Here is a 12905-nt window from a genome sequence, read left to right as displayed (position 1 = left end):
GGGGGGGGAGGGGCAGAGGGACAGAATCTCAAGCAGACTCCCGCCTGAGCGTGGAGCCCGACGTGGGGCTCGATCGCACCACCCCGACATCATGACCTGAGCTGAAGCCAGGAGTCGGATGCTTCATCGACTGAGCCACCCAGGTGCTCCCAAGATCCAAATCTTAAAACCCTTTGTCCCGCACTTTTTTTTGCCACAGCCACAGTCTTTTCCATGGCTTTCTTGATTGGCTGTGTTGTAAATCCTGAGAAGTCAAGCACAACATTGGGAAGCAGTTTTCTCCAGCAGGAATTTATTGTTTTGGGCTTGATGGCTTTGGTGGCTCTTTCTCTAATGATGATGGCATCTTTACTGGTGTAATCCTTCCAAACTTTCACGATGTTCTGTCGGGGTTCCCTTCCACAGCATTGACAATCCTTTCCATAGAGCACTATGTGTCGTGAGCCTTACAGGTCCTTATGGCCCCCTGACCTAGAGGCTGAATTAGAGATGTTGTGTTTGGGGGCAAGCAGACCAGTTTGACACCTTCGGGGTTGAACTCCTGGGCTTCTGGGTGGCCAGGGGGCATTGTCCAATTTTAAAGGAACATTAAAAGGCAGTCCCTTACTGGCAAGGTACTTCATTGAAGGGACCCATCCAGAAACAGGATTCTTGCAGGCCAGGCCTTCTTCTTGTGCAACCAAAACACTGGCAGCTGGTATTTATCTCTGTGGGGAGGGAGGGTATCAGCTTTATAGAAAAGGGCTGTCCTGATCAGAAACCAGACTGCATTTGTATAAACCATAGAGTTGGCCTGTCCCTTCCTGCCTTCAATCCTGCCCATCACTTCCCTTATTAATAAACATCCTTTGTAGCATCCCCCCCCTCCCCCAGAACAGGGCACTTGTGACATACTCTCTCCTCAGTGATCTTCCTAATGCTGTCTGGGAACCTGTCCACTGCCTCTTGGTTGGCAGAAGCAACTCCTCCTATTAGCTTGGCTTTTCTTTTTTTTAAGCCAAACCTCTTTCTAAGATGATCAAACCATCTTTAGCTGGCACTGAATTCCCCAGCTTTAGACCCTTTACCTTCTTTTTACTTTAAGATGTCAGCATAATGGCTTCACTTGTTCTTGAATCGTACTGGAGCCTACAGATGCGCCTGTCTTACAGCAATCCTGAACCTGCATAAGAGCTGCATTTTCAGCATGAGATAAAAATGCATTTCACAGAAAGTGCAGGTTGCTGCACCTGCTGGTGTAGCTATGGCAATGACTTCATGAATTTCCTTTTCTTTTTCTTTCCCCTCCCCCCCAGTGGACTTTATTGGATTCATTCATCTTGAATGGTGGGCAACCACAGCTGCAGACAGCAGCCTATAGGTCATATCAAGCACTTCCACTTTTTCTTGTAATGTCATGACTCTCCTCTGCTTCTTGGGAGCACTTCCCACATCACTAGTGGCACGAGTGGCCCCATGGTATGATTCGGGGTTGACTGTATTGCACTAAACACGACGAAAAATACACGAGAACCCCAAGAGATCACTCCTTACTGCAATACGAAATTTACTCGGGGGACAAACCGCTCACATGCAGATGACTAGGGTCACATGGTATTTTAAGCAGATACTCGCGACATTTGAGCTCCCGGCAACAGCAACTGGAGGTAGCTACGAGATTATTACAGTAGTTAGTGTGATGTAGTTACGATTTAATACTGCATCGTGACATGTGTTTACATTTCTCTAGACTGGGAATGGCACCCACATGGCCTGCACTTGTGTGCGTACGGTCTGATAAATTTTAACTTTTTGCAATAAATTTGTATGGCAGTAAATGATAAAAAGCAGACTAGAATCTACATACATTTCATGCATTTACAACATACCTAACTTTTTCTTAGATTTTTAGATATTTCTAGGTTACACGGCTCATCTGTGAGTTTTTTCGAATTGTTTCAAATCTCTAGGGAAAAAAATTTTACAATAGATTTAGAAAAAAATCCACGTGTCAGTGTCAGAAAAAAATCACCTGTGTTGTTCAAGGGTCAACTGTATATCATACCTTAATACAAACTGAAGTTTATTTTATTTATTTTACTTTTTTGCCTTAATACAAGCTGAATTTTTAAAAAGTCCCCGCCCATAGAGCTTTCATTCTCATGGCCTTCATATAATGTTTTAAACGTGAAGCCCTAAGCCTTCAACAGTGCAACTGTGGCTTTAAATATGAAAAGCTCAGGGGCGCCTGGGTGGCTCAGTCGGTGAAGCGTCTGCCCTCAGCTCAGGTCATAGTCTAGGGTCCTGGGATCAAGCCCCACTTAGGACTCCCTGCTCAGCAGGGAGCCTGCTTCTCCCTCTGCCCCTCCCCCTGCTCATGTTCTCTCTCTCTAATAAATAAGTAAAATCTTTTTTAAAAATATGAAAAGTTCACAGGAACTTTAAACATGTGTAATACTTCATTTCAATATCTGTAGAAAAGCGATGAACTACACTAACCAAGAATTCTCAGACTCCACTTTAATTACCAGAAGAAATCTAAGTCGTTATGTGAATAAATAAAATCTCTACAGATCTAGAAAGTAAGGAAAGCAGCTGCTTTGCTTGCATCTGAGACCTTAATCATACACACTTTGTGTTGAGGCCAAAATAACCAAGACGAGAGTCATGGTTAATTTCAGAACTTAGACCCCTGGGTCAGGCATCAGGCTTCAAGTCAGACTCCGCCCTGGCTTCATTCAGAAGAACCCCTCGGTATTCTGGAAGCACCACTCACCTGAGCTTGCCATTTTCTCCAGTAGCCCCCGGCTCCTCTGAAAGTTGGGACTCCACTCTCAGCACTAACACCAGCCCCTGAAATGATGACTACGTGCTTTGCTTTTGCAAAAAACTTCCGAAAATCAGCCATATCTAAAGAGAGAATAAAATCTTTATAAATCCAGTGTACCGTGTGGACATTTATATCCTGCATCGATTGCTCACATTTTGACTTGACCTTGCGTGAAACGATACTTTAGGACCCCCAAATAAAAAATCATTCCTGTCCCAGGGGCACCTGGTTGAGTGTCGGACTCCTGATTTCGGCTCAGGTCATGATCTCAGGGTCAAGAGATCAAGCCCTGCATCAGGCTCCGCACTGAGCATGGAGTCTGCTTGAGATTCTCTCTTCCCCTCCCTCTGCCCTTCTCGCTCGTGCTCTCTCTCTAAAATAAAAAAATACATCTTTAAAAAAAATCATTCCTGTACCATGAAGACACTGTCCATGCGGCCTGATGTATGAGTGCACAGCATCTTAAAGAAAGAAGCAGGGTACATGACATTGGCTTTGAATCCCAGCTCCGCCTCCCGTCCATCCACCTGTGAGAAGAGACGGAAACGACGGGCCCTCTGCTCTCCTGGCTGTTTGATGTGCGCAGTAGTGCCTTCCCGAGAGCACGTGTTACAAAGATCTTAAAAGCTAATGGATGGAAAGCATCCTCCTCATAACAGCAAAAACAAGCTAGTGAAGGAGGGGTTGACCTCACGCCCCCTGGACTCCAAAGCCTTCCCTTCCTTCCCAAATTCTGTTCCGTCTGGGGACCTTGCTGATTTCAGCCTCCCTCGGCATCATTACAAGGTGAGAGTGAGGCCCCCTCCCCTGTGAACAGATGCTCTGCTGCAAACCTGGACACGTGACCTTCTCCTTCACAAACAAGTAAGACCTGGACCTTTCAACAAGACGTCACCAGAGCCTTGGGGTAACAGAAGAGAGTCGAACACAGAGAATACCGTGAGAGCAGGTGACCACGGTCACACACTATAGCTTGCTCTCTGGGACGGAGCGCCTTCTTCTGCATCTCCAAGCATTCTCCCGCTCGATCTCTGTCCAACGGGGGCAGCAACCACCATTTAGCAAGAGCTCCCTGCGGCCCCGGCTCTGCACTTTACACGACCTCCAAGGCAGAATCCGCCCCTGCAACAAATGTCCTCATCCCGGGTTCAGAGTGAGGAGCTAGACTTGGAAGTGCCATGTCCCTCCTGGGCAGCACAGGTTCGGTTAGGGCAGGGCGTGTGGCTGAGCGACACCCTTCTCCCCCAGGTGCTGTGGCTCTGGAGGCCCTCATTTGGTGGTGGTGGGGGGGGTGTATGGAAGTGCCACGGCTCCAGCAGGCCGGGCCTAAGCAGTACAGAGCCGAGTATAAGCTGCCAGGAGAGGACAGACTCCCTCCTCTGCTCTCCCCCAGGAGAAGCAAATGCCGGCCCAGAGTTGCCGGTGGCCCCGACACAGACATCCTCTCATCTGGGCTAAGGCACTGCAGATTTTGGCAAAAGTGCCAGTGAGTTCTTCAGCTGCTGCAGCAGGTTTTCTGGTCTCCCCTCTAGAGGTAATGGCGACCACGGTTGATCCCTGGAATGAATGAGCATCCCCTGAGAGACGGAACCCGGGACAGGCAGGTTGGAAAAAAGGAGAGATAGCGGGACGGGGGTGGAGAGACAATGAACTTAGATATGAAAGGGAATGTGACTTCATTTGTACCCCGAGCTGGTAAGACAGATGCTGTTGGTTTCTCATGCCTCGACACCTCCCTTCCGAGGCGTTCTCCTCGTAAGCCCAGAGTCACCTCCATGACTGGCCCATGACTGGGAATCTTAATAGAGACCCCGTCTCCCCTTTGCCTCCCCTCCTCTCTGGCTGCTGGTAAGAAGGCATAGGGAGTAAAAGCAGACTCTCGGAAACAAAGAAGCAGAGGCTCCAACTCCCTCTCCAACCACATTCTCGAAGCTCCCTGGGATCACGTTTCTGGCAGCGTAAATCCCAAAGGAATGAATGGTGCAGGCACACCATCCCCTTGGGCATAACCAGCCCAACCGTTTGCCAACCATCCCAAAGCTCCGTCCATGCTACACCCCCGTTGGAGATAGACCAGTGTGACAAATGAGGCACACTAAAGCTGTCCCACCAGGAAGAGCTTGAAAAAAGAAACCCAGGCCGGGCAGATTAGCGTGTGCCGTCCGATCTAATCTCCTGAAAGAACAAGATGCTTAATCAGAAAAGGTACAAGTACTTTCCCAGGGACTATTTGTGTGACTCCTGGGTCCAAACCCTACAAATGTCCTCAAGGACTGCGAAGTTCACCCAGAAAGCCTTCCCTAGCCCTAAATGTCTTTTTCACCTGAAATGTAAACTCTGTCATCCTACTAATGAATAGGTCCTAGGTCAAAGTGACTTCTAGTAAGATCTCACTTTAAGGAACTTCTAGAAACACACAGGTCAACTCAGGTTTGGTTCTTGGAAAGCAGGATGTAAATATAGTAATGTTAATATGGTAGAAATCTTGAAGAAAAAGAAGAGGAAGAGGAGGAGGAGGAGGAAGAACAGGAAGAGGAAGAAAAGAAAAAAATGCATTTCCCAACTACTAAGGGAAAACGCCCCAGGACATTTTGCAGTTCCAAGCCCAGACAGCTCACTCTGGGCGGAAGTCAGGCACGCGCCCGTGGTCCCCCATAGCCTCTAGCAGCCTGCCCTCTTCTCCACAGCCAGGAACCCTGAGCTTTGGCAAAATGGAAGGAGGAGCTTCGAGCACACTCGTAGTATTAGAAAAAGTTATCCAGAGTTGAAAAATAGGCAAAAAGAGGGCAGCTTGGCCTTTCGATGCCATGCTAACGTATGTTTAACAGGCTCGCAGAAGATCCTTCACTGTATAACTGTTAGGCTCTATATTCACTACAGACTAAGGGCCCAGGAGAGAGAGGAATCCTATCTGAACAGCAGCACATTTAACTCCATATGACCCTGTAGGACAAACTCCAGCTTCCCCCTCTTGCTGAGCGGTGAGGGCTTTAAAAGACAAACCCTATGTGAGAAGCTTGAATGCAAATATTCTGGGAGAAGCAATAAAATGTCTCCAAAAGATTCAACCTGACTACTGAGAGATAATGCCGGACCTCTCCTGGGAGGGGTTTGCCTGAGGGGAGAATGGCAGTGTGGCTTTCTCCAAAATCTTGCCCAGCACTGAACCCACTATAGACATTCCCCCTCCAAGTGCAGGAACTCTCAGGTACTTCCAACTTCACCGGAGACAAGGAGTGGCAGGCTGAGAAAGACCTACTTGAACTTGGTCGAGTCATTGTTGGGCAAATCCGGGTTCCAGAGGAAGCTGGAGACTTCAGTCCACAATACAGCCCGTAAAGTAGTCGGCGGGGGACAATCCGAAGAGGTTGCATCAGGTTTTCTTTCTGGTACTAATTCCTGAGATGGGCTTTAGAAAAAAACCACAGAAACAGAATCAACTTGTATTTGTACGTGTGTGTGTGTGTGTGTGTGTGTGTGTGTGTGTAAAGATGCCCTTTAAAAAAATCATGAGTAACGGATCTTGATGGTTTTCATCCTCTAAACCACTTGTTTCCCATTTGTGCTCTCAAGCACTCCCGGGTGCCCTGGAGCTGTGGTTCTCAAAGACGGGTCATAGGGTTTCAGTTTTGTAAGCTGAAAAGAGTTCTGGAGATTGGTTATGCAATAACGTGGATGTACTTACTTAACACTACTGAACTGTTCCCCTAAAAATGGTTGAGATGGTAAATTTTTAGGTTATGCGTATTTTACTACAATTTTTTAAAAAAATTAATGAACAAAGTGATTCAATGTGATTTGCCGGTTGAGTCAGTATTTATTTATTTATTTATTTATTTAAAAGATTTTATTTATTCATTTGACAGAGAGAGACAGCCAGCAAGAGAGGGAACACAGGCAGGGGGAGTGGGAGAGGAAGAAGCAGGTTCCCAGCGGAGGAGCCCGATGTGGGGCTTGATCCCAGGACTCCAGGATCACGCCCTGAGCCGAAGGCAGACGCTTAATGACTGAGCCACCCAGGCCCCCGAGTCAGTATTTATAAGCAGACAGCTCACTGACTTCAGAAGTGACAGCTGGTATCAGCAGGGCAGAGGATATTAGGAGAGGTTGAAAATAAATGTCTGGAAGATGAAGCTCAAAAGCCTGTTACTAAAAAAATTCTAAAATGAAAAATAAATTAAATAAACAAATAAATTTAAAAAGCCTGTTAGTGCCAAATCAGATTCATTCCACACATCATTCCAGTGTGAAGATTTCACATGTTAATAAAATAGACATTCTCTCTAACCTTTTTAGTTTTTCACTTTTTTTTTTTTTTTTTTAAATGTAAGCTCTATAGAACCCAGCATAGGGCTTGAATTTACAACCCCAGGATCAAGAGTTGCATGCTCTCCCGACTAACCCAGCCAGGCATCCCAGGACATTCTCTAGAACCTTGACAGACATCTCCGGAATATACAATGTTGAGGGGAAAAAGCCAGATGCAAACAGTGTTTCGTAAGAGAAAGGAAAGGAGATAGAAGTATAGACCGTACTACTTATCTGCATTTGCATTTTAAAAAATGGAAGAATTAAATTGTAAAAAGAGTTGCAGGTGCTGTGGGAAACCGGATGTCTGGAGACAGGAGGAGAAGAAAAGAATTTTCAATATGTGTGTTTGTGTGTTGTTTACAGTGTCCATGTTCTCCAAAGGCCACAAACACACCCGTGGTTAAGGAAGTTGCAAGAAGAGAGAAACACACTGAGCACGTGCAGGGTCTCAGGAACAGTGACAGAAAGGATTTATTACAGGATCGGGGCTTGTGTTAGGAAGGTTCGGGAAGGTTCAGGAGGGCTCGGGAGGGTTCATGCAAGCAAGGCTTCGCTCTGGACTGCAAGCCGTCAGGAGACGGGAGACCTTGGTGATCTTAGTACATCTTACCTAAAAGGTGCAATGAGGGAAAAGGGGCTCATGTTGGGGTCCAGAAGCAGCAGCCGCTCCTATTAGCCTGTATAGGATGTTTTGTCATTTTTTGTGGTTTGGAAAATGTTCTTGTTTTTGTCTGTGTTCAGACCTAATTATGGAGTTGTCTTGTTTTTCTGCTGATTCACCGTGGTCACGGGGGAGCCTTGTCTGATGTTGGTGTTCTGTGAACACCATGTTCAACAGAACACCAGGGTCCGCTGCATACTGCCAGCACAGAAAAAATGGAAGCAAAGCGAATGTCCATCAACTTAAAAAGAGGTTAAAAAAAAAAAAACCAAACGGTGGTTCATCCATACGATGAAATACTATTCCACAATGAAAAGAACAAACTGCTAATATATGCAAAAACATGGGTGAGTTTTTTAAGTATTACGCAATAGGAACTTGACAGTAGAAAAACTTAGCAGACCCTACCTTAACTGAGTGATCAAAAAATTAACATCACCAGTAAAAAGACACACTGACTCCATCTACCTCCTTAGAGGATACGGTGAGAAGGGCAAAACATCACTTCTGTAGTATTTACCCCAAAATGCATTAGTTCAATTTAATTATTAAGAATACATCAGACAGGCACACCTGGGCGGCTTGGTCGGTTAAGCTTCTGCCTTTGGCGCAGGTCATGATCCCAGAGTCCTGGGATCGAGCCCCGAGTCGGGCTCCCTGCTCAGCCTGCTTCTCCCTCTCCTTCTGCCTCTCCCCCCACTTGTGCTCCCTCTCTCTTTCCCAAATAAATAAATAAAATCTTAAAATTAAATAAAAAAAAAGAAAAGAATACATAAGACAAATTCCAATTGAGGAGGCATTCTACAGCAAAATTGGCCAGTACTCTTCAAGAAGGTTACCAAGTTTATGAAAAATAAAGACTGGGGACTTACTCCAGATTGCAGACTAAGGAGACACGACAAATGCACTGTTTCTGGACTGGATTCAAGATATGAAAAGGGACACTAGTGTGAGAAGTGGCAAAATTTGAATGAAGTCTGCCAAGTTAGTGAATAGTACTTTGTCAATGTCAATGTCCTGGTTTAGATCCTTGTATTCTAGTTCGGTAAGATGATAACCTTAGGGGAAATTGGATAAATAGTACATGGGAACTCTGTGTACTCTTTCTGCAACATTTCTGTAAACCTAAAATTATTTCAAAGTAATAAAAAATAAAGAAAAGCATTATGCTAAGCAAAAGAAGCCAGAACCAAAACCGCACATACTATTTGAGACCATTTATATGATATTATGAAAGAGCAAAACTATAGGTACAGAAAACACATTCAGAAATCATATCCGTAGTTTCCAGGAACTGGGCGGGCAGGACAGGGGACGGGGGAGGCAGGGAAGGCCAGGGGACTTTTTTAAAGCAGTGGAAAATTCTATGTCTTTATTTTGTGGTGGTTTTCAAAAACTCGTGGAACTGTATAATAAGAAGGGTGAAATTTCATAACACATAAGTTGTATTTCAGTCAACCTTACTTAAAAACAAGAATCATGTTGACAAATTTTCGTTATAACCTGTCTCTGCTGTAATCAAAAAGACTAGACGAAAAGCTTGGAATTGGGAAAAAGAGAATAGGTTAGAGAAAAACGGTGTAGTGTTGGTTTCCAGAACAACCTTGCGGGACAAGACTCTAGCTGCCCGGAGTCGTTTCTGCAGAGAAGGAATGCAGGTCTGAGCCAAAGGGAACACCAAAAAAGGCCCCTGGCTGACTGGCTGCTGGGGGAGAAGGTGGGCTGACTTGCATGCAGTGGAACGCTGGGGCGCAGCCTGCAGACTGCAACAACGGGGATGCTGGACCATCAAGGAGATCAGCCCAGCGCCCTATTTAAAGGAAGCATGGCGAAAATGGCTTGGCGTGATTTTCAACCAGCACAGGCATGATAGGCTTTTGATAAACTTCAATTTATTCGGAAAAATTATTTGAAGCACCTCGGTAAGGAACAAGTAAGGTGTTGTGCTAGCTTATTTTTTTTTAACTATGGAAAAATTTAAACATATACCAAAACAGAATGGCAGAGTGAGCTCTTTAACATTCCCATCACCGAGCTTCAATAATTATCAAGAAAAGATTCAGCTGAGGATCTCAGATCCATCTGAGGCCTTAAGAGACTGCCATGGCTGATCATTGTTAAACTTGCACATCTTGATAAAAACTATGAAAATTAAAGTTCCCAATACTGCCTAACTTGACTAAAACCTTCTCGCATATTATGTGAAATTACTTACGCTATCATTTTTAGCTTAATATATGTCTTTAGATGCTTCTCTCAAGGATGAATATGTTTGATTCCCCTGTTGCTTTCTAATAAATTTGGAGACATCAGTGTGTTCCAGAAAATTCTTTTCTTCTTCTATAGGTTTTCAAATGTTTACAAACATTCCTACTTACTGTCAAAGACTTCTAGATAACTCCTGAATAAACTACCATATTTTTTCTTAGACATAAAGGTAGGATTTTAAAAGTCATTAAGAACTTTAAAGAATTTAAGGAATTAAATCCAGTTAAGAGAGGCATCAATATAAAGCAGCCAGCGATACTGCCCTTTGTCTAGACTTCTTCTGCAAGAGGGTCTCAGTGATGGGTCTTCTACTGAACAGCTATGAAATGAAGACAAATCTTCATTCTATTCTGAGCATGAGTATTGAATTTGTTGCAAATTATAAACAGTTGTCAAAAATGTGAGAATATTGGGGCGCCGAGCCGGCTTAGTGGAAGAGCATGCAACTCTGGATCTCGGGGTTGTGAGTTTGAGCCCCACATTGGGTATAGAAATTACTTAATAAAATCTTTAGAAAATTAAAAAAAAACTTGAGAATATTAAGGAATTTTTAATTATATGATTGACAAGATTAGGACATATTATCTGGGTAAAATGTTACTAATTTTTCATCTAAGTTTTTCTATTCAAAAGTTTTCATTATTGAGTAATAAAATTACTTTCACCATAACACTGAACTCAAAATAATAAAGTAGGAAAAAGTTTTACTTGCCCGTGTTCCAACATTTCCAAAAATCAGTAGTTTCTAGATTCTTGGCCTAGGAAATGCAATCACCAAGTACTTCTTGGTAAGACAGTTTAGTTCTCATCATATACAAATTATGTCTAATGACCTACACATGTATTATATATACAAATGCATGTATCCACACACTCATGGACTATAATACAATTAAAATACCTTCTAAACATGTATATTATTTGTATTTCAACTCTTTTATCAGACTAACTCATTAATTTATTAGTAGAATCTACATTTTTCATGTCTATCTTAAGTAATGAATCAGAAAATTTCTGGTCTCACAAAACCATTCTACCTCCTGTTTTATTAGTGAACATTTCACATGATTTTTTTTTTTAAAGAATGTGGGAAACATTCTGCTGAATTTTCCATTAATTTAAAAGATGTTCTGCAAGTCCTTCAGTGAATGTGCGCAAACAAAGTAGAGATTAAATACAAAATGTTTGGGGTACGTGGGTGGCTTTGTCAGTTAAGCATCTGCCTTTGGCTCAGGTCATGATCTCAAGGTCCTGGGATAGACCCCGCGTCAGTCTCCCTACTCAGCAGGGAGCCTGCTTCTCCCTCTGCCTCTCCTTCTGTTTCTCAAATAAATAAAAAAATTCTTTAAAAAATAATAAAATACAAAATAAAATTAAATAAATAAATACAAAACATTTACATGTTTTTGAACAGTGCCACCTGAAATGTACTTCCAAGTTCAGAAATGCTCAGAACATAAGACTATTTTCAAGATGCTCCCACAAAGTATTTACTGGAAGCGTCTTCTGTGCCAACATTTATTTGCTTTTCTAGGGGGTCAGGGGGAGCAGTGGTTCTACCTTCCACAAGCTTACAGCCCTGTTCAAGTGGAAAAGCAAATTCCACAGTCCACCACTGTGCTGACTCAGGGAATGGAGAACTCCATTACTCGGCCTTTTATCTTCAGGGTGGGAAGACAGACCACAGGGGAGAAAATGAACTCATACAGCAAACAGTCACTGGAAGCTTTCTGGGTGCAGGGCTGGTTCCCCAAACATGGAGGTTACTCTGGGTGAGTGGCAGTCCCCTGTTAACCGGACTTTTGAAATCACCTACTGAATTAGAAAAAAGAAAAATGTTGGCATGTTCCCTGTGGCACCCTACCAATTCTGAAAAATACAATAAATAAAAGTTTATATCAGGAATTCAAGATTTTTAAAAAATGTTTACGAAAAACAATGATTTAAAATAGGCACTGCAAAAACTTACACAAATAAATATTTTTTGAACCCCTCGGAGGTAAGAAAGTGCAATGTGCCAGTCCCCAGCCATGAACACGGCACACTCATTCCCTCTCTCCCCTCTACCAACTGCTCTTGTCAAGGCCACCAGAGACCTCCATCCACCTTGCTAAACCCAACGGTCGTCTGGATCCTCCTTCTTGGCCATGTCCAGCCTCTGACCCCTTTGATCACGTCTCCAGCAAACGTTTGCTTCTTCTGGTTTCCCAACACCACGCTTTCCAGGTTTCCCTCCTACCTCTCTGGGAGGTCTCCCATCCTCCCAGCGTTCCAGACCACATCCCCCCCCCCCCCCCCCCCCCAACAAAACACACACCAACAACCACGCCTGAGCTCAGGAACGTTCCCCACACCTTCTCCCCGCACAGCCTTAAGCATCTTCTCCTTGAACCTGACCTCTCCCTTTCACAGCTCACACTGCACAGCCGTGTTGGTCGGCAAGTCCTGAGGGCTGCACCTTTCAACTCCGTCCCTGCTCCGACCCCTCCTCCCACGCCCGCAGCCACCAACGCAGCCACCAACATCTGCCACCCGGGCTGCCAGTGGCCACAATGGCTCCCCTCAGACGGGACGCTCCGCTCAGAGCCCTCCTGCGGCTCCCCCTTCACAGCGGCCTACCAGGCCCACCTGCTCCGGCCGCGTGACTTTGAACCTCGCTTCCTGCCCCCTCCCTCGTCTCTCGGGCGGCAGCTGCCTGCAGGCTATGCCCGGAGAACACCCGGGCTCAGGGCTCCGCACGTGCCGCTGCCCAGCCCGGGGAGCCTCGGGTTGGGGGGGGGGGTCTTCCCGCAGAAGCGGGGTCCTCTCCCCTCCCCCTTGCTCTCCCACTGGTCAAGGACCCGGGAAGGGGGGAAG

At 44.9% G+C, this 12905-nt stretch overlaps 1 protein-coding gene and 1 long non-coding RNA gene across 5 annotated transcripts in view; both read right to left on the bottom strand.

The window, feature by feature from the left end:
• Positions 1-12905, bottom strand: part of SIRT5 (sirtuin 5) — a 32410-nt gene that overhangs the window by 19298 nt on the left and 207 nt on the right. Inside the window, exons 1-4 of one of the 4 annotated variants that reach the window (XM_040645061.1) lie at positions 12678-12889; positions 11610-11864; positions 6069-6218; positions 2756-2889 (exon numbers count right to left, since the gene is read on the bottom strand). In XM_040645061.1, coding sequence (XP_040500995.1) covers positions 2756-2889; positions 6069-6183 — 249 coding nt within the window. In that variant the 5' untranslated portion in view covers positions 6184-6218; positions 11610-11864; positions 12678-12889. Of the gene's footprint in view, positions 1-2755; positions 2890-6068; positions 6219-11609; positions 11865-12677; positions 12890-12905 lie in introns of those variants that run through there. The other 3 variants (XM_040645059.1, XM_040645062.1, XM_040645060.1) reach the window with 3 other exon arrangements.
• Positions 283-2747, bottom strand: LOC121106079. The gene is made up of 2 exons (XR_005838806.1): positions 1068-2747; positions 283-707 (listed from the first exon to the last, which is right to left on the bottom strand). It is a non-coding gene; the product is annotated as an uncharacterized LOC121106079 (long non-coding RNA).

This window comes from Ursus maritimus, unplaced genomic scaffold, assembly GCF_017311325.1.
Source record: "Ursus maritimus isolate PB19 unplaced genomic scaffold, ASM1731132v1 scaffold_30, whole genome shotgun sequence".
NCBI classification, from domain to species: Eukaryota; Metazoa; Chordata; class Mammalia; order Carnivora; family Ursidae; genus Ursus; species Ursus maritimus.
The sequence above is the reverse complement of the archived record's forward strand: the minus strand, read 5'-3'. Positions and strand labels throughout refer to the sequence as shown.